Source organism: Manis pentadactyla, chromosome 4 (assembly GCF_030020395.1).
Source record: "Manis pentadactyla isolate mManPen7 chromosome 4, mManPen7.hap1, whole genome shotgun sequence".
Classification (NCBI taxonomy): Eukaryota; Metazoa; Chordata; class Mammalia; order Pholidota; family Manidae; genus Manis; species Manis pentadactyla.
In genome coordinates this window covers 130,258,258-130,282,324 of record NC_080022.1, presented here as the reverse complement: position 1 = coordinate 130,282,324, position 24,067 = coordinate 130,258,258, and the positions used below count along the sequence as shown (strand labels likewise).

The window sequence follows — 24,067 nt, the reverse complement described above, 5'->3', positions numbered from 1 at the left end:
TGCTGGTTCATATCTGTACATGTGTGTGGATTAATCTAGGGTCTATCCCTAAAGGTGGAATTGCTGGTTATGTAATAAATCCATCCTCAACTTCATTAGTCATTGCCAAAATTCCTTCCAAAGCAATTGTACCAGTTTACATTCCCACCAGAGGTGTGCAGGCATCCTCGTTCTTGTTTATCCATGTCATCCATGTTGGAAATCTCAGGCATTTCCATTTTTGCCCATCTGCTGGATGTGAAATGATATCTCATTGTGGTTTTAATTTGAATTTCCCTGATTGCTTGTGAGACTGAACACCACTGATATGTGTTGGTCCTCGGGTTTTTGCTTCTGTGACTTGCCTATTCATCTCTTCTGTCTATTTTTTGACTAGGTTCTTTTGTTTTCTTATTAATTTGAAGTTATTTTTATGTTATGGATATTAATGTAAGTGTATGTTTCTAGTCTTTGACTTGGAGCTTCTTGATTGCTTTTGATGTATGACAGTTTAAAGATTTTCAGTTGTTTCCTCTTAGTCTGTGCCTTTTGAGCCTTCTTGAAAAACCCTTCCCTGCTTCGAGATCATTAACACAGTTTCTGACACTCTTTTCTAAGAGGTGAAAGGTTTGCTTTCTTGTATTTAGGTCTTTAGTCCCCTTTGAATTGATTTTTGTGTGGATTTTTTTGTATTTGTGTGTGTGTGTATGTATGTTTATTTTTTCCCGATATTCGTTCGACCTCTAGTGAAAAGTCCAGTATTTTTTCTTCCTGAAGAAATTTTTTTCTATTCTTCCTTCTTTTCATCATTTTCAGTGAGTTTTAGAGGAATGGAACCAAAACATTTCTACTCAAAAATACACCAAACTCTTAAATAGCATTTCATATTATTCTAAATGTCTTATATATAGTAACTCATTTAATTTTCTTGACCGTGAATGAAATGGGTGTAATCTTTTTCATTTGAGGGAACAGACACAGAGAGGTCTGAACCTTGTCGGCCAGCGTTCTCCCGCGGTACCGGGTCTGTCTCTATGGAAATCAAAGTCAACATTCTTCAAAAGGTCAACCTCGTCAACACAGTCAATGCTGCTGCACTTTCTATGGGTTTAGTGTTTAATAAAGATGATTGAGTTTTCTCCCTTATTTTTTAAAACGGCGTTTCACTAGAATCATCTAGATACTGGTTCCTTTAGTCCAATACTTGATTATTTCTTTTAATCGAAGACCGAAATCTTCCATCTGCTCAGAAAATAAGCCAATTAACTTTAAATTAATTATTGCTTCTCAGTTAGCCCTTCTGTCTCTCTCTGGGAATATAATTTGAAATCAAGAGTAGCTCCTGTAGTTGTCCTCTTTGTCTCTTCTTGCTCCCATCATTTCTGTCTCATTGTCCCCCTGTACCCATACCCAGGACATCTCTCTTATTTGGAATTTACTTCACCCATTTCCTTCAATGTCCGTTCTGTTGCCCATACTTTCAACGCAGGCAAATCATCCTGATCAGTTTGTTTCCTTCCCTTGACTACTGATCTAATTTCACAGATCCAAATTCTCTTAAATCTTATGGGCATCACCATTCAGATATGACCTCATTTTTGTCTCTTGTTCCTTGAAGCCAATGTCTTTTACAGAGAAACGTCCCCACCCTCTGCCCTACCCCCTCCACCGCGCATCCCCTTGCCCGGTTACTCAGAGTTACTTCCTTATCAGAGCCACCAGCATTGCACAACTCCAGGGAGGCAGCCTCAGACCTGTCCTTAGCTTTAATCTGCCTCCTGCCAGGGGCCAGTTATACCTCAATGCTTTCCCTCTGACTTCTGGCTGATGGTGATGGGGCACGGCAGGGGCAGAACCGGAGGCAGAGAAGTCACCTAGAGGCAGCTTTTCGTAGTGTGACTCTGTGCATAGTGGCAGACACACTCTGCAGCCAGAAAGCTCCATGTTCCTGGCCATGGGCTTGTGTTTCTCTGTCTTGTGACATGAGTGTGCTCATGTACTCAACAGTGCTGCTCACAGAACTCTTTTTCACCTCTGCAAGAGCTCTGTTGGGTATATGGCTCTTTCTCTGGAAATGCAATTTGGACAAAGTTTATACTCCTTTGGCTTCCTGCCTCAATGGCAGGCAGCAGGGCAGAGACTTGGGGTAGTAGCTGCTGGACAGAGAAGGGCACAATGCTTTGCATTATGGCTAAAGATTTCTGTGACAGCCATTCATTATAATTCACATCACCAGTGGATCAACTCTGCATGGCACAGCAAAGAAGAGGCATCAGCTCCCTTATTTTCCAACCATTCACCTGAGAAGGGCTTCATTTTCTCCGCATTCTTTTCTTGCTGTCCTTGTTCATGCTTACCAGATTGTTCCTTTGGTGGGTACAGAGAATGTAAGTCATTCTAGACCATGACTGCTTAGCAGTGGCCCTGCATCCAGCTGAAAACCAACCCATTGATAGCTATTGCTAAGATAGCAGTGCTTGAAGTGTGGCCTCTGGACCTATGACCATCACCCTGGGAACTTGTTAGAAAAGGAAATTACCAGGGCTCACCTCTGAACTACCACATCAGGAATTCCAGGGCTGGATCCCAGCAATCTGTGTGCCATCCAGGTGAGTCTGATATACCCACGTCTGCCTTCTTCACCTTAACCCCACGGGCAGCATTCCCTAAATGCATCCCAAGAGATGCCCCTCAAAGATATGAAGGCTCCCTGGAGAGTTGGGTGCTTAGTGACTGGTCGCTAGACCTGTTCTTCCTGGTTACTTTTCATTTCATTTAACTCAGTGTTTTCCAAACTGGTTTGACCATAGAATTCTTTAATCCTGTCAAATGCTCTCAGTCCTGACTGCTCAGCATATCTGTCCTTTTCCTAGTACAGAACCTCAGCAGTTGAAGCTCAGTGCATCTGGGCACCCACATCTATGAACTTGGTCATCCCGAAGTAGACTTCCGAAGCTTGCATTTCCTCTGGGTCCTTGCTGATGTCTCAGAGAAGGGTCTTAACTACTCACTCAGACCATGGAGGGAGGTGGCTCGGGTCACAGTTGTAGTAAGACTGTGGACTTGGGGTCCTGGGTTTATACTAACTAGCTTTGTGAACTCAGGAAAGAGACTGTGTTTCACAGGGCTCTTATGGGGGTAAATGAAACCAGGATTGCGATGGGATGGACATGAGGTTTAGAATGAGGACACTTGGGTGTCAGCTGACTCCATCATCCACCAGCTTTGGGTCTCTGGCTTCAGTTTTCCCATCTGTAAATGGGGCAATAATAACTATAATAGCTCACACAGTGTATGTGAGAGAGCTTTAGACACCACATCATGCTACAAAATGTTCACTGTTATTATGTCAGAAAAATCCTGAGCCGTGTTTTCAGAGGCTCTGTCCCTCTGCCTGGCATGAGGTATGGCATCAGACTACTTTAGTTCCCTGTCGAACAAACATGGCCCCACAGTACTGGGCGGTGCTTAGCCCTGAAGGCCCTTGTTCCTGCGGACGGGAAAGCATGATTTGTAAGGAGCATAGGCACTGTTTCATGTTCCATCTTTCTCAGTATTGATTTGTTTATCAAAATTTTTATTTATAAGGAGCACAAAAATAAACCAGCCCAAATTCTGCGGGATATATCACAGGTTCTGAATTAATGAGGCTCAAATTTATGATGGTTCTGAACTGTTACTTCCTTTTCTAACTTTTTTGTGGTAGGGAGGGGAGTGGGGGAGAGGAGAAAGTGACCAAGTTACAGGACAAAATCCCCCTTCCCCCTGGGGCTGATAGCTCAACTCTCCACACGCCCCTTCTCCCTCTTCCATCCCAGATAAAGATGTATTTCTCTGGGCACTAGAGTCTGCTTTCTGGAGCTGTGACATGGCTTGGATATGGGCAAAATCCTCTTAGTTCAGCTCCAATAATTCTATCCTATACAATTCTGGGTTGGGATCACAATACTTAAAAGCAGGAGAGTTCCCTGTGGAAAGCTGTGTGCCCTGAGGAATGAGGTATTTATTCTAGAGTGGAGGGCCTGACGGAAGTGGTGGGAAGATTGGCTCATGCTTCTCATGGGCTAAGACAATAGTTCTCAGAGTTGGTCCCTGGGAGCAGCAGCACAATATAACCAGGCAACCTGAAAGAAGTGTAGAATCTTGAGCCCCATCCCAGATCCGTGGAATGAGAAACTGGGAGTGGGGCCCAGCAGTCTGTGTTTTAACACACCCTCCCGGTTTTTGTGATGTGTACTACTCAGGCGAATCACTGACTTGGGAGAAGAAGGAACCAGCCAGCCAGACTCTGCTGTCAGAAGCAGAACGCTGGAGCCTGAAATTTGAATAGCAGGTGGTGCCAGGCATGCATGAGGCTCCCAGCAAATGCCCATTGAATGCGCCTGAATAAACTGAGCTTGTCGTTTCTCCATTTATTCTAGGGCAGTGGTTCTCCTTCTGTGGCACATTAGAATCACACAAAGAGCTTCTTAAAAATACCCTTGCCTGAGCCCAGACTCTCACTAGAATCCCTGGAGTTGCATCTGGACATTTACTTTTTTCTTAAAGTTTTCAGATGATTTGGACATGTCCCAAGGTTTGAGATCTACTAATGCAGAGTGCCTTCCTAAGAAAAATGCAATTGAGGTTGTGTTTATATTTACCGTGTATTTTTCCATTAGAAATTTATTTTACCCTTTTCTTTTATGAAAAGTACATACTCATTATAAACAGAAAACCTTGGAAAATATAGAAAAGTTGAAAGGAGAGAAGAAATAAAGAAGATTCATGTTCCAACTACCCAAAGACAGTTGTCAATATCAGGTGTATTTTCTATCAGTCTTTTTTTTTCTTTTGAACGAGGTGGTTTGAACTTTTTACAGCATTGTGATCATATTTAATAAAGTATTTTTGTCCACTTTATAACTTAGCATTACATCTTAGGTAGTTCCGCACACTGTTATAACTGTGAGTACATTTTTTAATATGCGCTGGTGGCAACATGACAAAAATATGGCTTTTCTCCTCTACTGTGTGTGCATACCTTAAGGTGGCATTTAGAGAATCTTTTCTTTCTTTACAATGCCTGCATTTCAAGCGTAATTGTGGAATCCTATTTCAAACATTGAAAGCTGAACATTAACTTGCTATTTCTCTTTGAATTTCTTCTCCCAGGGTCCTGCTCGCCACCTTTTTTCTCACCCTGGCCCCACAGGTAGCTGACCGCAGTAAGGCTGCCAAGGTATGAGATCTTCCCGCAGGAAGCCAAGAGAGGGAAGCACATAAATATTTTCTCAGGGTTTTATAACCACCACTCTGCTTGTCAGGCCCAGCTGATGTTGGATTTCTCCTAAGCCACAAGGCACTAGTTGCATAGGATGTGGTATGAGTCACACATGTACACATACAGGGAGCAGTCCTGACCAAGCTCATGCCTCTTTGCTTTGGAAGGAAAGAAGACAAATGAATAAGGCAAGAAGAGAAAGAAGGCTGCTGGGACACAGGAAAGGATAGTAGGACAAAAGACCTGATGTTCTGGTGTGCTCTGTCAGAAATGCCAAAATCAAGTCACGTGGCCCCTTTTCCCCCACCCTGCTTTCAACATAACCTTCCCAGAACTTTCTTCTTTGTTGCAGCATGATATATATACATATGTATATATATGTGTGTATATATATATATGTACATGTATATATATGGTGTGTATATATACACACATATATATTTTATAAATTTATATATAAATATGTAATACATATATTTTATAAATATATATAAAGTATGTATTTATATATATTTGTTTTTCTTGACTGCTTATACCTTTTGACTTAGCTGCTGATGTGAAATTAAGGTCCTCACCCCCGCTGGGTGAACAGGAGCTACATGTGTCATCTTGTGGGTGTCATGGATGTGCCAGGTAATTCTGCCCCATCTTCTTGCAGGACATTATGGGAAGGATGCTTACCGAAGTGGAGGACCTGATCTCCACAACTTCATCTCATCTGGATTTGTCACATTAGGAAGAGGACATACGAAGGGTACAGTGGAAACCATTTTTTACTAAAATACAGAGATTGCCTAGGGAACCCCAGTCTGAAATGTGAAGATGTGTGGAGGCCAGAGGCTTGTCCGGGACAGGAATCAGTGGGGTGGTTCCGTTGCAGCTTATCCTGGTGACATGTGTGGCTTCTGACAGGAGGTCACAGGGGTGACTTTAGAGGGCAATAATAGATTTCCAAGAGACATCCGTCCTGCTCCTCCCACGGTGTGAGCAGGACAGAGACACCAGTGGTCCCCTGTGGCGGGAAACACTGCCAATGGACAAGGCAGCCCTGGCAGTGTTCTTCTCTTGGCTATTATTCCTTTTCCTTCTTAAAGCCACATTTTATAAACTGATGTCAATGTTCTGTACTGTGGGTTTCTAAGCCAGCATGCACACTGAGAGTGTCAGTGTCCTAAGTGTGTCTGTGTAAACCCCTCTATGATGTGGACACAAGGGTAGAGGTTACACAGAGCTTTAAACCACAAGATGAACGCTAACGTGGCATTTCTGCTGAGCTGCTTAATGACCTAGCTGACAGCTTGCAGAGTATCTGTGCAGGAGGAATGGAATCCTCGATTCTGTCTTTTGTCTAAACAGAGTCCTACTTGTTTTGTGAGCATTCTGTCATATTCAGTGACTGATCCCTAACTCCTTTGATTACTTTCCTAACACCTGTGTACTGTTCCAGACCAACTGTGAATTCTGTTGTAGGGATGGCATATCCCTGTCTTCCTCTGAATTTTGTCTGTTTTAAGTGTGAGCAAACAAGGAACTCTGCAATATTTTCTTACATTCCATGCACCTACTTTTTAAATTCCCTATGTGATGTTTGTTCATCCTATAGAGAAAAAAACAATCTGTATTTGTGTATGTATTTTCTGTTGTGTCTGTTTGTGTCTAAATAAAGTTTGTTGGGGATACAGGTGGCATTTGTGGCTACTAAGAGTTGCAGAATCAAATTGGGACCAGCCGGCTCCGGAAGGGGAAATGGGCTGCACAGTTAACGAGTGAAAGACAATCCTAGTCAAGCCCCAATCAATTCAAACACAGACGGCCACCCCCATGTCACTCACTCTGTGATAATTACCTACTGCCATGAAACAAATGACTAAAATGTAACATTTTAAAACAAAAAAACATTATCTCCATAGTTTTTGTGAGGGCCAGGTCTGGAGCAGCTGAGCTGGGAGCTTCTGGCTTGGGGTCTCTCATGAGGTTGCGGTCAATGTCAGCAAAGGCTACGTCATCTGAAGGCTCAACTGGGGCTAGAGGTCCTGCTTCTGAGATGGTTCACTCACATCCTGCTGGCTGTCGGCAGGACCCTCAGTCCCCCACCCCGTCACATTCTCTCCATGGGCTGCTTGAGTCCCCCCGCATGGTGGGGGGGTTTCCTCAGAGCGAGTGACCTAAGAAAGAGAAAGCCAGAAGTCAGAATGTCTTTTATGACCAAGTCTGTCAGTTACACACCATTGTTTTCTCAATAGCCTATTGGTTGCACAGTCAACCCTATTTGGAGTAGGAGGGGACCATACACGGGTATGACTATAAGGTGTCCAGTGTCACTGGGGGCCATTTTGAAGGCTGGCTGCCACAGTCCTGCAGCCCAGGGAGCAGAGCTGCAATCTCTGGATTTCTCACTCAGACACAGCAATGCTTCCCAAGGCTTCTGAACTGCAGTGGTTTCCCGCCCCAACTCCACCCACTGTGGGCGACCCAAACTGAAATACCCAACAGTTCAATCAGTAGAACTCTTTTATAAATGCTACGTCTTTGGGGTTCACACATCCACTCAGCAAGTGTTTCATGAGGCCTGTTATGTGCTAAGCAATTCTCAGAAGTAAACCAAATAGAATCGCCCCTCTGGAACTCATACCCCGCTGGGGGAAGAAGCAGGTAGGGGGCAGGGAGTACCAGGGCAGGACGCTACCTCATCAGGGAGAGCTCTTGGATAAGTGCCTGAGCAGAGAGGCCTGTATCCCAGGCAGAGGCAACAAGGGGCACAGCAAGGACCTGAGGGAGAAGCTTGCTTGAGGTGTGTGGAAACAAGAAGCAGGGTAGGAGAGAACAGGAGTAGGAGATGGAAGCAGAGCCACAGGGGGACCTGACCATACATTCACCAGGTGTGGACATAGGCTGCTTCCAGATTAGCTGGACCCCCATCAGAGCAGCATCAAGGTGGTTCCTATCCCTGCGTGCCCTTTTGGTCACTGCCACTAGAGGCATGCAGGAGACCCTACCTTGCCCAGGCACCTGCCCTACCCTACCCTTTGCGGTGGCTGTATCCCCATCCTAACTTGCTCTGTGGCCCTCCTGTGCATGCCCAGTCTGTCCCCCCACCCATCGCCCTTACCAGCTCCTCTTCTCCATCGCTTTACCCAAGACTTCTGAAACCTCCCCCACCCAGGGAGTGTACCTTGTGTGCATTTCCTTTTAGATAATAACTGAAGTTTCATGAGCAAAGAGACTGGGGTAGGGGAGTGTGAAAATAGGGTTCTCCTTCTAATATGAGGGCTCTTCATTCCTGCACAGCCTAGATCTCTGCCAAAGGGCCGAGCGCCATTCTGTCCTCCTGCAGTTTCCACTCTGCAAACCAGCCCCAGGTAAATACCCACAGGAAGGTAACCACTCAGAGGCCAGTGTCCATCAGGGTGCTTCATTCTCTGCCTTTCTTTTTCTGTTTATCTTTGCTTCAACTCCAGTTACTGCCTCTCTGGTCCCTCTTCCTTTATTCATTTTCTTCTTTTTTCTGACATTTTTCTTAGGCCTTCTGGTGGCACCTGGACACTGTGAAACCCCACTGTGACTCTCAGAACTAATGGGGTAACTAGCACCTGCTTTAGAAGGTAGTGCCATTTCCAGCCAACCTGCATATCACTGAATTTAACATATTTCTATCAGACCTTGATTATCTGACAACCGAGCATTGATTGTCTCTATTCTAAGTGGCACTGTGAACCTTCATTGCAGACCCGTCTGCCATTCCACAGCCCCAGAGGCATGGTGGAGAGAGAGGGGTCCTCTGGCTTCAGCAGGGCCTTCTCCCTGTGCAGTGCTGGGGCTGAAGATGCATATAGATCTGGTTGCTTCACAACAAGACCCAGGTGCACAGGTGACTCTGCCTCTCAGATGAAGCCTAAATAAGTGGATGTTCTTTCATTAATGGGCTTGAGAAGGTGAGACGTGAGAAGAAATAGAATTCTGACCCTGGGGGCTTGGTAACTACCAGAGCCCCCTGTTCCATCTCCATCCCGTATGGGACCCCATGTTTTGGCCCAGAAGGTCACACAGTTTTTGGCTGACCTCTGCGGTGGTGTAGCCCTGCCTTAGGCTCCCTGGCACCGGCGCTCCTACTGACACCCTTCTGGGATTTACTCTCTAACTTGATGTGTGCTCCTGCCCTCTTCCTGTAATTCTTACTCTTCCTGCTCTTCTCCCCTTCTAAGGAACTGCTTCTGCTTGTGTCCCCTGCTCTGATTTCTTCCTTTGAGTCCCTGCTTGCCCGTCACTTACGGTAAATGGAGTCAAGGCTAAGGAAAATACTGATCACAGTGGTCCTCGTCTAGATCAAGTTCTCCCTAAAATGTTGTCTCTGTTCTTCAAACACCTACACCCCCATACAACAACCTGGAGCAGTCTCTGGGGAAGCAGAGCCACCCAGGCTGCCACAGTGAAAACCCAGCAATAAAGGCATCTATTTGCTGAGCATTTACTATGTTCTGGCAGTTCGCCTACAGGGTCTCATTTTCACCTTCCTAACCCCCATTTTACCAGTGAAAAACTGAAACTAGAGCGGGTAAATGACTCGCCCATCAAACAATTAGTGCTGTTTCATTCCAAATCCAGGCCTGTTTCCAAAGATCACGCTCCCAGCCACCGCGCATCTTGCCTTTTGAACACAGAAGATGCTGAGGGCATGTGGAGCACTGGCTCAGGAGGACTGTGCCCAGCAAGCACCCAGTGTCTATGGTTGGTCTTATTTGAGGCACACATTTTGCAAGATAGGAAGTCACAGGAAGAAGACAGACCAAGAGTTAGAGCATCAACACCAGATTAGCACAGTCGGTCCTTCTAGAAAGGAAGCTCAGTCTCCTTCATTTTTTAATTTAGTTTTTAATTATTTTCCTTTAATTTTTCAGGATCTGTGTACATGAACACACCTACAGAGACCCTATTCTATTTAAGCAGTTTGGTTAAAATCTCAGGCTGGTTGCTTTTGAGTCTGGTCACAGAGCCCCCATGGGTCAGTATTGTTAAGTCCAGTGATCTGTGCTAGTGTATCCCAGGTCTAGTGATCTGTATCCCAGGCCACACGAGACCTGAGTCCTTATGGGAGGCAGTGGCAGCAGATGCACACGTGCTCAATGCCACTGGCTTCTGCACTCAGGCCATTACTGTAGGGAATGTGATGTGCTTGCTTACTGCCTGCCTCTCCAACGGAGTTTCTCAATGTTTACCAGGTCTTTCCCACAGTGCCGGGGACCAGCTAGAGGGGTGTGTGTGTATGTACGCACATGTGTGAGAGACAGAGGCAGAGAGGGAGAGCCCTGAAGTCTTTACTAAGAGTTAGGAGCTCCTAAGTGATTTCCCCTTGTAGGAGGCAGGCACTGTTGTCCACTTGGCCGTCCCTTCCTTCATGTGAGCACATATGCTGAGAGCCTGCTCAGTGCCAGCCACGATTCGAGGCACTGAGGATAGCACAGACCAACTTCCCGACCAGTGGGAGATGATAGAAATAAAGGATGCAAGCAGTTAATTCCATGAAGTGTGTCAGGTGGAGTTGAAAGCTATGGAGCAAAATGGAATAGGGAAGGGGTGGAAGGAATTGAAATTTTTAAAAGAGCACTTGGAAGGCTTCAGAAAAAGGTGACATTTGAGCACAGTCTGCAGGGATAAAGGATCAAACAATCTGGAGTTGGGGGAAGGGTCTCCCAGGCTGAAGGAGTAGCCCCATGTCGCCCACCTGACTTGTGTGGGCACAGACGGGAGGAAGGAGCAGAAGGAAAGAGCATGGGCAGTAGGGAGTGGAGTCTGAGAGGGGCTTGGGCTTGACCACACAAGGCCATGGGCCATCTAAGGATCTGGTGGCCTCTCTGAGTGGGATGAAAACTAAAATATTTTTGGCCTGAGACATTAGGAATATGGAGGTCTCTGAGAGGGACAGGGTTTAGGTAGAAGTTGGGGTGATGTGAATTCAGTCTGGCATCATATTACATTTCAGATGCTTATTCATCATCCATGTGGAAATGTCAAGTTTGGGGGTGATGTCCTGGCTGGGGATATAAATGCGGGAGTTTCCAGTCCATGAAACCACAAGACTGGATGAGATCGAGGGGAGTGTCACTCCCTGGGCAAGCAGAGGCTCTGGAAGGGAGCCATCAGGTTGGACCCTGACATGGAGAAATTGGGGGGATGAGGTGGGAGCTACAAAGGAGACCAGTCAGCAGTGGGCAGCTGTGACCCAGGAAAACCCAGGCAGTGTGATGTCTTAGAAATTGAGCAGAACACAAAACAAGAGTCTCCATGGGAGAGAGTAACCAGCTGTTAGAAGCTGTAGAGGCCCAAGAAGATGAAGACTGAGAAGTGACTGCTGGGTGTGACCTAGTGGCAGGCAAGCCATTGGTGAGCTTGGCAAGAGCAGCGCAGGGCCACGGGCCACACATTTGTGCAGTGGACACAGAAAGGAATGGGTGACGTCTGGAGTGTGCTTCTGCCTGATCTGGACAGGCAGGGACTGGAAGAGGAGGGCTCATTACACTAGCCGCCCTGCTGTGGGATATGCTTGGAATGCTCTACAATAAAAAGTTACAAAAGATTTTTAAAATAAGAGAATGAGAGAAGAGCAGATTAGGTGCAGGTAATGTGAAGGAGAATAGAGACCAAGGGCAGTAGCTGGAAGGAATGTAAAGAGAGTTGTGTTTTGTTTGTTTTGTTTTGTTTTGTTTTAAGATGGGAGAAGTCATGGTATATTTGTATGCTGGTAGGAATAATCCAGTAAAGAAGGGAAAAGTGATAATGAGGGAGTGGTGGTATTTCAGAAGTGACATCTTGATGAGAGCAAATGGAATCTTCCACCCAGGAGGAGGGGCTGACCTTTACCAGGAGCGCAACCCACCCAGAGTCACATACACAGGGCAGAGTATGTGACCACAGGTGCACGGGTGGGCATTTGGCATTTTTGCTCAGTGGTTTGGGGAGCCAGCTCTTTATGTGAGGGTTAGGGTGTCTAACCATACTGGTTTCAAAATGGAAAAGCCTGTGTCCCAAGAAACCTTTCAGTCTGGGCAAACGGGGACAGTTGCTTACTAGTGAGGATGGGTGAGCAGGCCCAGCCAGCCTGGCTTCAGAGCACCTTCCCCACCCGCGTCCAGAGCCCAGCAGGGTGGAATGAGGGTACTCCTGCCTGGAGGCAGCCTCTGCACAGCCTCAGGGTGCTCAGAGCCCTGGGAGTTCCCTGAGATGACCTTGGAGATGGAGACAAGGTCAGGATGCAGGAAGCTGCTGCCCTGTGGGACCATTCCAGATCCCAGAGAAAGATCCTGAATGGATCTCTTCATTCTATCTAAATGATGCTCCCTGGGGACTAGGCGGGGTCTGGCCAGCCCTCCTGCCCAGCTGGACTCTCCATGCGGCAGAAAACAAGGGAAAAGAGAAAAATGCTACAGCCAGGGTGGGAGTGTTCGAGCAGGTGCTGAGCTTGGAGCTGGGAAAGTGAGCTTCCTGATGCCCTCTGGGGAGTCTCAGCGGTGAGGGCGGTTGGAGAAGCCCCCAAGTGCAGAGGAGGAGCAGGGATGCGGAGGGATTTGCGGGATGGATTCTAGGGGCTGGGTGGGTGGCGCCTGCTCCCTGAGCAGGCCATGAAGCCAGAGATGGGTTCTAACAGAAAACGTGCAGGGGTTAGACAGGGATGAGCCTGCGTAAGCGGTCTGCTAGGAGTAAGAGGGGACAAGGGCCAGGGCCTTGGTCCTGGCATGGTGGGAGACAGAGTGCAAGAGGGGCAGGAGCTTCCGGCAAGGACCGCTCCAGGGACAACAGCAAGAGTGGGGTTGCTGAACGAAGCGGGGAGATCAGTCAGAACCAAGGTCAGAGACTGCTGTGGCTTCGTCAGGCCCGGTATGGGTGGGCGGGTGGGCGTCCCACCCCGTGCGGTCCCTCTCCGTGGTCTTACCTCGGTTCCTGCCTGTGCCCCACTGCTAGTGTGACTCCCATGCTGAACCCCCGAGCCCTTGCTCACCCCTCCCACCCACCCATTTGCCTGGGTGCTGCCACAACCACACACAACAGAGTGCAAAGTTAGGTCTTCTCTACAAGAAAGGAATGGGTGGTTGGGCCTCAGCAGAACTGCAGGCTGCCACCCCACACCAGGGTTTGAGCAAGAGCCTTACGGCGTGGGCTGTGGGAAGGGGACCCATGCGCCACTTGGCTGAAGAAGCCCAGCTTAGATATTTTCACACTCTGGGAGCCAGGGGAGTGAGTGGGCTTGACTAAACTAAGGTGTTTGAAGGCTGGACTCCATATAGAGCACAGGGCTCAGAAGGCCTCTTGTCTCCATGGCAACAGTGAGCTGGCAGTACAGAGAGGGAAGGCTGGGCCTGGCTTGCCTGAGTCTGGCCTCTGAGAAGCCAGTACCACCTGGGAGCAGTCTTTCCTCCGCAGGCTGGGGGTGGGCGGGAAGGAGTGGGGGCAGAGCAGGGGGCGACTCCGGGTTCTGGGCGGAGGACCCAAGCTGTCTACTGACCATTCTGATCTGCACACCGGGGGCAGCTCCCTTTGTTAACCCCAGGCCTGTTCCTTCCTGATTAATGGCTAAATATCAAGAACCAGGCTTTGACTCTGCTCAGCTTTACTCAGTGGTATTTGACACGAAGGAAGAAGTCAAATACAGAATAAATACAGAATAAGGCACACACAGGCTGAGCCTCACACTTAGGAAAATACACATCATCATCCGTGTGATACCCTGTTCTGTTACAATTCAGTCCACCTTGCCCAGTGGCTGACTGGTTACAATGGATGGCGTAAGAAGCAAAAATGGGTGTGCACAAATGGTGAATGCCACACTCACCAGCGAGTCATTTCTCAGCATAAATGCTATTCAAACAAAACCCGCTGCAATACCTTTGAGAGTATCTTAATTGGTTATTTCCATTTGCCAGCTCAGCCATTGTGGTTAAAGGCAGCTATTGCTCAAAACCCCCTTTCCTGTGTCAGTCCTGCTAACAAGAATAGCCTTGACTGCCCAGGAAGCAGAAAAGGTGCTATGACTCTCCTCAGTCAGACTGAGGAATCTGTCTCTGTCTGGATTCGTTTTGGTAGCAGTGAAACCTTGCAGCTCATTCTGAGGAGCATGCATCCCAGGCCCACTTCCTGAGACACCTGCAAGTCCACCTCTGTTCGCCTTCCAGAGACCCACTCGGCGGCACAAGGAAGTCAGTCCACCAGCTGACCACCACTCGTGGTTTACCTTGTTCTAAGGGCAGTGCTTGGGTTGAAATGGCACACACTCACAGGAAGTGTGGCATCTAAGCTGCCACCCAATTCACCCACCTCCATAAATGGTGCATGGAGAAAAATTACCACCCACTGGGCCATTTTTGCTGAGTCTTGGACCATACGTGTCCCCATTTAATGCTCGTTTGTGGGCCTGCTGCCATTGGCGCGCATAGGGTAACAGGCCAGTGCCCTGGGACGATCCGCCTGCTGGTGTAAAGACAGTAGGGATGCTGCAGGGCAAAGGAGGGTGTCAGGCTGCACTGTAAGTCTCCTTGCCTTGGGAAGTCACGCTCACCTGGAGGGTACCTGCGTGTTCTACCCAAAAGAGGACTGGCCCAGGGACAACTAGAGCTGCATGGCCTGGTGCCCCACTGCTGGTCTTCTGGTACACTAAGATCAGGGGAGCATCCCTCACTGCTCAGCTTCTGCCAGCCTGACTCTTCTTTTCTGCTCAAGCAGGAGGGGAGGTTCACAGGAAGCCTTTAGCACCCTGGATCTCAGTGGTCTCTTTAAACTGTCATTGGGAGAGGTTAGTGAATCAGGTTCCCTTGTTAACCCAAAGGCTGGTGAGCCCAGCTGGAGTGCTGGCAGCCCCAGGCTGCAGTCTTCTTGTTTTCCCACCGCTTGCTAGTGCCAGATCCGAGTTTGCTCTTGCCATGTCCCATGGCTCACAGTGGCCCCAGGGGCAGCTGTGTGGCCAGGACAGCCTCTTCCTGGCACTGGCCTTGGCACTGACTGGTCATCCAAGTTGGAAATCTCCCCTTCCCAGGAGCTAGCCCTTGGCACTGGCTTCCCCCATTCTCTGTTCCTCACTGCCAAGAGTCTCTTAAACCCTGACAGCCAAGCTACGGGGGCTGTCCAGTGCTGGAAGGTGGTGGGAATGCCATCCCTCTGCTAGCTGGAGTCTGTGACCTGGGAAAGATGGCTTCTCAGTCATCAGTTGCCAGGATCTCATGGCGGCCAGAAAGCTGATGTTCTCAGGTTCTCAGGGCACCACTCTCTGCAACATAACCATGTAACTCCATGACTCTGCAGATGACATGTGTGGCTGAATAAGGAAATCCCAGCCCTTCCTGCCTGGAGTCATGGCCTCTGCCTCAGTCTTACTTACCCCACTCAAATAGTGATGTAAACTTCCCTGATTAGATCACTGTGGACAAAGGCTAGTGGTAAGAAGAAAAGGGCCATCAGAGTCAGGCATGCTCATTCACTGCTGGCCCCACCACTCACTAGCCATGGGACCTTGACCTGTATGACATTCATCTGTAAAATAAGGTAAGAGCGCCCCCTACGTCACAGGGCCGTACTGGCGATTGTATGAGATGACTCGCACACCAGAGCTCTAAGCGCTCAGCCAGTGGCAGCTCTTCCTGTTGGTGGCAGCTCAAGAGTGCCACAGCCCCTTCCTATTTAGAAGGTGGCTCTAGGGCCAGTGGCAGGGTATCCCCTGGGAGCTAGTTAGAAATGCAGACCCCTGGGCCCCACCTTGAACCTGCTGAATCAGAATCTGCACTTTAACAAGATTGACACATGATTCAAGTGCATATGATTTTGCTTGATAAACTCGGCCCAGAGGATTCTTGCTCTCAGTGTGGCCCCCTTGATGGTCTTCAAGCTCACTTCCATTTCTGAGATTCGTTTGCCATGAAGTCTCATTCCATACCCTGCAGCCAGGTTGTCCCGTAATAGGAGAAGGAAGTCATCTGAGGAGGAATCCCTGAGTCCTGAGGGATGATGTAGGGATGTTTAAGACTCCAGAGACCTGTCCCAGATGACCAAATGTTGGAGATTTGTCCATTTCAATGAAACTTCAATACTGATTAAACAAAGATGAATGAAACAGTGCCTGGCTTCGAGAATACAGTGCCTGCCATGCAAATGGGAAGTGCCATGAGTAGATTCTGAGACGAGTGGAGCAAGTTTAAGGGAAGTGAGCCTTGTCTCTGAATGCAAGAGTCCTGAATGGCTTCCTGCAGGAGTTGAGATGGTCCTCGCAGGGCAGGAACAGGGTGAAAAGCCACGAGTGGGGCGAGGTGGGCATTTCCGGTGGGGGTGCCTCCAGAACCAAGGCATGGGACTGGAAATGTCAGTGTTTTGGGGGGCATAGGATGCCTGTAGTAGGGCAGCAGGAAACAGAAGTGTAGACAGGTGGCTTGAGACAGTGTCCTGAAACCTGGGGTTGAGGACAAAATACAGGCTGAGATAAAAATCCTAGTTTATTTTCACTACATAACCTCCTCCTTCTCTCTACTCTTCTGCCTTTAAGATAAAACCAAGAAGCAAGACAAACACAAAAAGCAGGTCCCTGTATGAAAGCTGCCTCCATGGCAAACTTACAGCCAACTCCCTGGCCTGTATTCCTCCCACCAAGTGTTCTCCTTTGCACACATCATGGTGTAGCTCAGGCTTCAGCGCTGAAAGGAGTCAGGAGGGCTCATGGATTCAGCGCTCCAAGGAGGTTCAACTATGGCCTCACCTGTGGATTTTGTGACTTGCAGTTTTCATAGTTTCACTGTGTAAATTAAAGCATTGAAGATTAATAGGACCCTTTGTTCTCTGGTATTCTGGGGTAAGAAGATATCTCCTAAGTGTGAATGATTGTACAGAATAAGGCAGGCAGCTTTTCTCTCTGTGTGTTCTCAGAGTGGCTTATTCTTCTGCCCACACTCTAAGATACTTGCAAGAAGACCTTCCATAGATGTTCACTGTGCTAGAGAGGGGTCACACTTTTCTGAGATGAACAGCAGATCATGTATAGCTCATACCTGAAGGCCTTTCTACCAGCAGTGCATGAATGTGCAGACTGGGCTTCACAGGGGCCAGAGCTCAGAAAGTATTCATTCCTCCAGTAAGACTGATGTCAGATTCTTGATCTCTTCATTGCTTCTCAGTGAATCCTTTTGCTTTTGCCCTTGGAGAGTAATTGTGGAGGAGCAAAATGGTTTTCTGATCTTTTACCAAGAGCAATTGAATGCAGGCACCTGAACTCTGAATCTGTTCGGCTGAAATAAATGGAGCCATGGCACAGATACCACCTGTGCCCAGATTGAATCAGGGCAGATGTAATGGAAGCTCATGCTCTTTCAGATGGAGGTGTGGGCCGCCCAGCAAATGGTACCCTTTGCTACTGAGGTGCTCAAGTAGAATCCTGCATGCTGTGCTTGACATGTTTCTCCTTCACCACCCAGCAAATCCATTACCATTCCATCCCATTCCCTTAACCTTGCTTGGTGCTTGCCCCTTGTTACCCAGCATCTGAGCTCACACATCCCTCCCATTCCATCTAAACAATTTGCAAAGACCTCCTAGATGGAGTGCCATTCTTGCCCCACATCCTGTTCTCCAGCTGAGCAACCAGAGGATTTAACTTATTCTAACCTAATTTAACCTGACCTAACCCAATTTCCCTAACCTAACCTGAAGCTTAGATCTGTTGTCACCCTCTGCTTTATAAAACCACAACAGCTCTCTAAAGGAGCCAGAGTCTGAAATATGAACTCTGGCTCTTTGGAGCAGCACTTGCCCATCATAAAAATACTGGCTGAATTCAAAACTCTTAAAGGTAACATGTGCATCCTCTTCCCTCCCCTCCTCTCTCCATCAGTGACATGACTCAGGAGCTAAGCAAACGTGGCATGCAAGCTGGTGCCACCTGCCCCTGCTTACTGCCTGAGCCTCTTACTGTACTGCTCCCCTTCCTGTGCTCTGCACTCTAGTCAAAATTGGTTTCCTTTTTGTTCTTCCCTCCATAGGGTCTTTGCACAGACTGTTCGTTCTGTCTGGAATGTTCTTTCCTTACGGTCCTTATCAGACCAATCTACTCATTGTTCAGGTCTCTGCTTGAATTTCCCTTCAAGGAAGTTTTCCTTGGCCATCAGATGAAAATCGTATCTTCCATTATATTTTCTAATTGCATCTTTAGTATTTCCTTCCCCATACTCTTCAAAAAGTTACTTCCAACTTGTACAATTTCTTGCCTGATGTCTATCGTTGCCTGTAACTGTGTGAGCAGGGACCATGACTGGGGATGTTTACCACTGTGTTCCCCGTGGTTAGCACAGTGCCTGGCACATAGTTGATGCTCAGTGGGTATTTGCAAATGAATGAATGAATGGATGGATGGATGGAAGGGTAGATGAATGAATGGATGAATGAATTGAAACAACACTATAGAAGGCAAGAGACCTGAATTGTTGCAATGAAATGTGGTCTTGAAGAAACTGCCTCATTTCTCTGGCTTGCATCTCCTTACCCGTAAACCTCTACAAGATGCCGTTTCATCCTGCTATCCCAGGATTTGTGCATGTGTACTGAAACACAGGAGAGAGGATGGCATAGGCAGTTTCCCACACCTTTCTCCAGCAAACTCCAGAGCTGATCTCCACTCTCTTAGTCCTCTTTGAGAATTGATACCTCTTTATTTTTTATTGTACTCTTTACAACTCCAATCATTTGCATTTTAAGTGCAAAAAAAGAATACAATATATTCACCATTCTTCATTTGCTTTTTAAACTTAATTTCACTTGGCTATCATTCAGTATCTGCACATACAGATCTACCTCAATGTTCTTTCTTCACAATGGCTCTTTGATAATATATCTTACTACACGATCATTTATATAACCAGTATTAGGCCTACCACTTGCTTCTTTTTACTGAATTTTTGTCTTTTGAAAGTTTTTATTTGGAAATAATTTCAAACTTACATAAATGTTATAAAAATAATACAAAAATTACTGTATACCCTTCAAATTCTCCAAATTTTAACATTTTCATTTTAACACTTTATCATTCTGTCTCTTCACACACACACATGCTATATATATAAATATGTTTTCTGTCTATGAAATATTTGAGAGTAAGTTGCAGATATAACATTTTACCTCTGTGCATTTCCTAAAATCAACAACATTCTCTTATATAGCCGCAGTATGATTATCAAAATCAGAAGATTAACTTTGATAAAATACCTCTACCTAATCTACAGCTTTTATTCAAATGTGCTACTGATATCCTTTATAACAGAAGAAAAATGTTTTATCCTGATCCACAATAAAGTATCATTAGGTATATTTCTAAGTATTTGAACTTTTTAATTAAATACTACTTGTAACTGGGGTTTCTTTACCATTAGGACCTCCTATTGGTTTGTTTGTGTATATGAAGGGCATTAATTTCTGTATGCTAATTATATATCTTTCTGTCTTAGTGACTTATTTTTTAATTATTTTTATCACTGATATTCTAGATATGCTATCATATCGTATGCACATAGAGGTAGTTTTGCTTTCTATACTCTATGCCTCTCATTAATTTCTCTTGGCTGATTGCATTGGCTTAATACCATTAGTACAATGTTGAACCAGTAGTGGATATATAAGGCATTTTTGCCTTGTTTCAATGTTAGAGGAAATGCTCTAGAGCTTTCCTTAAGATACTGTCTTTAGGACCCCAGTAGATAGATACACAATAGATAGATAGAAAGACATGTAGATCATATATTGATTCAGATTAATGTTAGAAAAGTATCCAATTCCTATTTCCTTGAGTTTTTTAAAAATCAGAAAAGAGTATTGAGTTTTGTCAAAAGCTCTTCATCATCTATGAAGTGGCAATCTATGAAGAGGTAATTTTTCTATTAGATCTATTAATATGATATATATTATTAATGGCTTTCCTAACATCATCATTCCTAATAATCTTGCACTACTAGAATAAATCCCACTTGGTTATGTTGGATTATTTTCTTAATATTGTATGGGGTTCTATAAATGTTTCATTTACTATTTTTGTATCACTATTCATGAATAACACTGGTATATAGTTTCTTTCTTGTATCTTTATCATGTTTAATATCAATGTTACACTTGCTTTATTAAAGGAATTGGGAATTTTCCTTTCCTTTCAGTGCTGTGGAACCACATGTACAGCATTGGGACTATATAGTCTTTTAAGTTTTGAAATAATTATTCTATAAAACCATCAGGGCCTAGTGCTTTTTGATTTGGTTTAGTAATAACTTTCTATACAAACTGTATTTTTTTTATATTTCATTCATTTTTTGAATTTTGGTATTTAAGTTGCTTTTATTTTATTTCTAATAGTTACCTTTGTAGTTAATGTTTAATGCTCCTAAATCCCAAGTGTTTATAACTAACCTTTATCATCTGGCTTCTCAGTTTTTATTGATATCCTTTAACTTACAGCATTTGCCTATACAACAATCAGTATATTCATTCTACTTCCTTCTGTCATTTTTTTAGGTGCATTATTTGTACTTTGTCATTTATACCATCTTTACATTAGTGATCTCACCTCTTACTCACCTACATTTTAGTCTTTGAGATCTATAATCTCTTACCTATCTATCTGCTTATCATTGTTTTCCTCTGAAGTTTTCCCAGTCATCTCTTGGTTGGATGAAGTTCATTTTCCAATAGATTGCTTGAAAAGGGCTCATTTGGAAGTTGCTAAGAGAGTAAATCGTAAAAGTTTTTATTGGTATTTCAGTTGGTTTTTATTATTTTTTCTAGTAGTTACCTTTGTAATTAATGTTTAATGCTGCACATACAGATCTTGCTCAATCTTTTCCCCTCCAATGAATGCTTAATAATATATCCTATTATACTATCATATATAAATCGTCTAGAAAATATATAAGAAAAAATTTTACCTGTGGTGATACATTAGTTGTTAATTAAAGTAATTGTGGTGATCATTTCACAATATATACACACATCAAATCATTGCATTATACTCCTGAAATGAATACAATGTTATTTTTCAATTATATCTCAATTTTTTTTAAAGTCTCATAGATGCAGAATTCCCAAATTCTTGTTCTTTGAAACTGCTGTTCTCTAGCCTTGACACTTGAAGAAAACTTTGGTTATAAAATTCTAGGCTCACTTTCTTTCTTGATTTTTTTTTTAAATGGTGCTTCATTATTGCCTTGCTTTGCATGTCATTTTTTGAGATGTCTGATGACAGTCTGATTCTTCTGACTTTGTAAGTTATTTGATCTTTTTGCTTGGAAGCCTTCAGAATTTTTTTCTTTATCTTTGATGTCCTTTAGTTTTACTAGTGCATCAGAGGTGATCATTGTACATTTTCCAGGTACCTGTTGACAATCTCCAAATATACTGTCAGAACCTCTTGTAATTTAAGGAAAGTTTTATTGAATTATACTTTTATATATTAGCTATCTTCCAGTTTTGTTTTTGCTCTTAGAAGACTCCAATTATGAGCATGCTGTTCTTTTTTTCCTGCCATACAGTGGTTTCACCATCTAATTCTCTTTTGCTTTCATTGGTTCATTTTCATTTCCTTGTACTTTCTTGCCTTTCATCAATGTATGTTTTATTTTGACTCTGTTCTCTCTTAGTCATCCTGTACTTTAGTGTTCATTTTTTCTTTTTCTTCTATGTCTTTCCTAATTTCAGTAAATTCTCTTTAAGATTTTATTTGTTTGCCATTCGTTTTTAATTTTTGAATTTCCCTTTCAGGGTGATCTTTTTTTTAAAATATAACTGCAAATGTGCCTTTAAGGTCATTTAATTCATTTTGAAGTTTTGTGTACAGTTTTCTTCTGCTTCATGGCTATTTTTGTGTAGAGCTGGAAGAAAATTATCATTAGTGGAGGTGTTTGGATTCTCATTTTATGTTTTTTAATAGATTTGTGTATATATATATATTCATATTTCTTCTATGTGTTTCCAAATTGTCGGCAGTATATAAGACTTGTTTTAATGGTAGCTTTTCTATTAATATAGAAAGTAAAATTTCTTAATGGGCATTATTATTATTATTATTAAAGATATTTTCCCTCTTTTGTCCCATAAGATCCCACCCTTCTTTTCCTCTTTACCAACTGATCTCCAAGGAGCTTCTCTCCCTTCCTTTTTACCTTCTTCTTTCCCAGAAACAATTCTTTAGGAGGCTGTCACTTGAATAGTATGTAGGCAGTAGTCTGACCTATCAGGGCAGTCCTTCAGTATTTTCACCCTTAGCATGAACTTTCTTATTCCAACAGTAGTTGTAGATCATTCTTAGACCTACTGCTATCTTCCCTCTTCTCTCTTCCACATAGTTTTTTCCAGACTCTCCTTGTTCACCACAGGAATTGCAGGAGGAATGAAAAGGTAATTTGCTGAGATTTGTTATGTTTCTTTTTTAAACTAAAAGTAATTTAAAATCTGGTATTTTCTGTTTTCTGGTTATACTGAATATACAACTAGAAATAACAGGGCTGGAATTAAGTCCAGGGCTATCTGATTATAATGCTTTTGGTTTTATGATATACCAGAGAGTTGGATAGGACCCACAGAATATATAGATATGTGGATAAAGCTATGCATGTGAAGCAAAGTCTTATTTGATCAGCCTTAGTTCATGAGCTTATGTGTAATGTAATAGTCGCTTCCGACCTTTGTTGCTGACTTTGTAAACCCTAACCAGTGATTATGAATTCCACTAACTGGATGTAGAACTAATTATTATGTCATTGACACTATGGAATTATATCATTACCCCCTTCATCATGTTCCTGTAATGGCAGATGCAGGAGGTTAGGAATCAGAGCAATGTTTATGGAAATACTGGGTCATGCAGGTGAGGGATTTTAGCAGATGGTGATGCAACTCTTCAGGCAGAGAACTAGAATAAACTCCGCTGTTAAAGGTCCCCAATAAAAAAATTAATGAATCTCCAGGTATGAAGACTTTTCTTTTCTTCACTCTTCTTTTTTGCTTTTCTCCAGAATTTTATCCTGTGGACTTCCCACTCTAACTTGAAAGTTATTTCTCATGATGCTAGACAATAGTTTCTCCTCAATCATGCCTTGTCTCCTTTTCTGGGTATAGTTTCCTTCCTCCATTCCCCAGATATGCACATTTTCCAAGCTCTGTGCTAATCCTCTATTCCCGCCTGTCTCCTGTCATTATTCCTAGGTCAAATACTCAAAGTCGTTTCTCCCAGCCTTTCTTTGCCTTTTTGATGAAGTAACTCCTGGATAGTCTTTTAGCAGAAAATTGACATTGGGAGTGGGAAAGGAAGAGACATGCCTGCATTTTCTGCCATCACTGCAAATTCAGAATGTCCTAAGGAACACCTGCATCTTTCCTCCAAACCAACTTCTATTTTGATGAAAACTTGTTGACATCATTTTCCTCTGGTGGTCCAAACCTGAAGCATGCACATCCTTTTTCTTGATTCCTTTGATGCACACTCCCTGATTGTTCTATGTTCAACACATCTTTTGAATTTTTCGTATTTGTCTATCTCCCCAGTGCAAACATTTTTTCAGCTCATTAATTTAATAGCTGCCTAACTGGAATCTGCCTTGGCCCCTGTACCTTCCCACAGTCTTTTGCCAGATTAATCCTTCTTCAATATCATGTTCAACAAATCATCATCCTGCTCAGAATCCTATAGTGGCTCCCCATTTCTTGTATTTCTTCCATTACATAGGCATTTAAGATCCTCCCCCTTCCTAGCCTTTCTAATTGGCCTTCTACTTAGTTCAGATCTTATATGGGTAGCCTGCCTGTTCTATTGAAACTTTCACTGTATAATAT

The 24,067-nt window shown here is 44.4% G+C and overlaps 1 protein-coding gene across 3 annotated transcripts in view; it reads left to right on the top strand.

The window, feature by feature from the left end:
- The window catches only part of SHISA6 (shisa family member 6), a 268,919-nt gene that overhangs the window by 127,453 nt on the left and 117,399 nt on the right, over positions 1 to 24,067 (top strand). For 2 of the 3 annotated variants that reach the window (XM_057500857.1, XM_057500856.1), the window contains exon 3: positions 5,901 to 5,996. The exons of the other annotated variant lie outside the window; for it this stretch is intronic. In XM_057500857.1, coding sequence (XP_057356840.1) covers positions 5,901 to 5,996 — 96 coding nt within the window. The remainder of the gene's footprint in view (positions 1 to 5,900; positions 5,997 to 24,067) is intronic. 3 annotated transcript variants of the gene reach the window in all.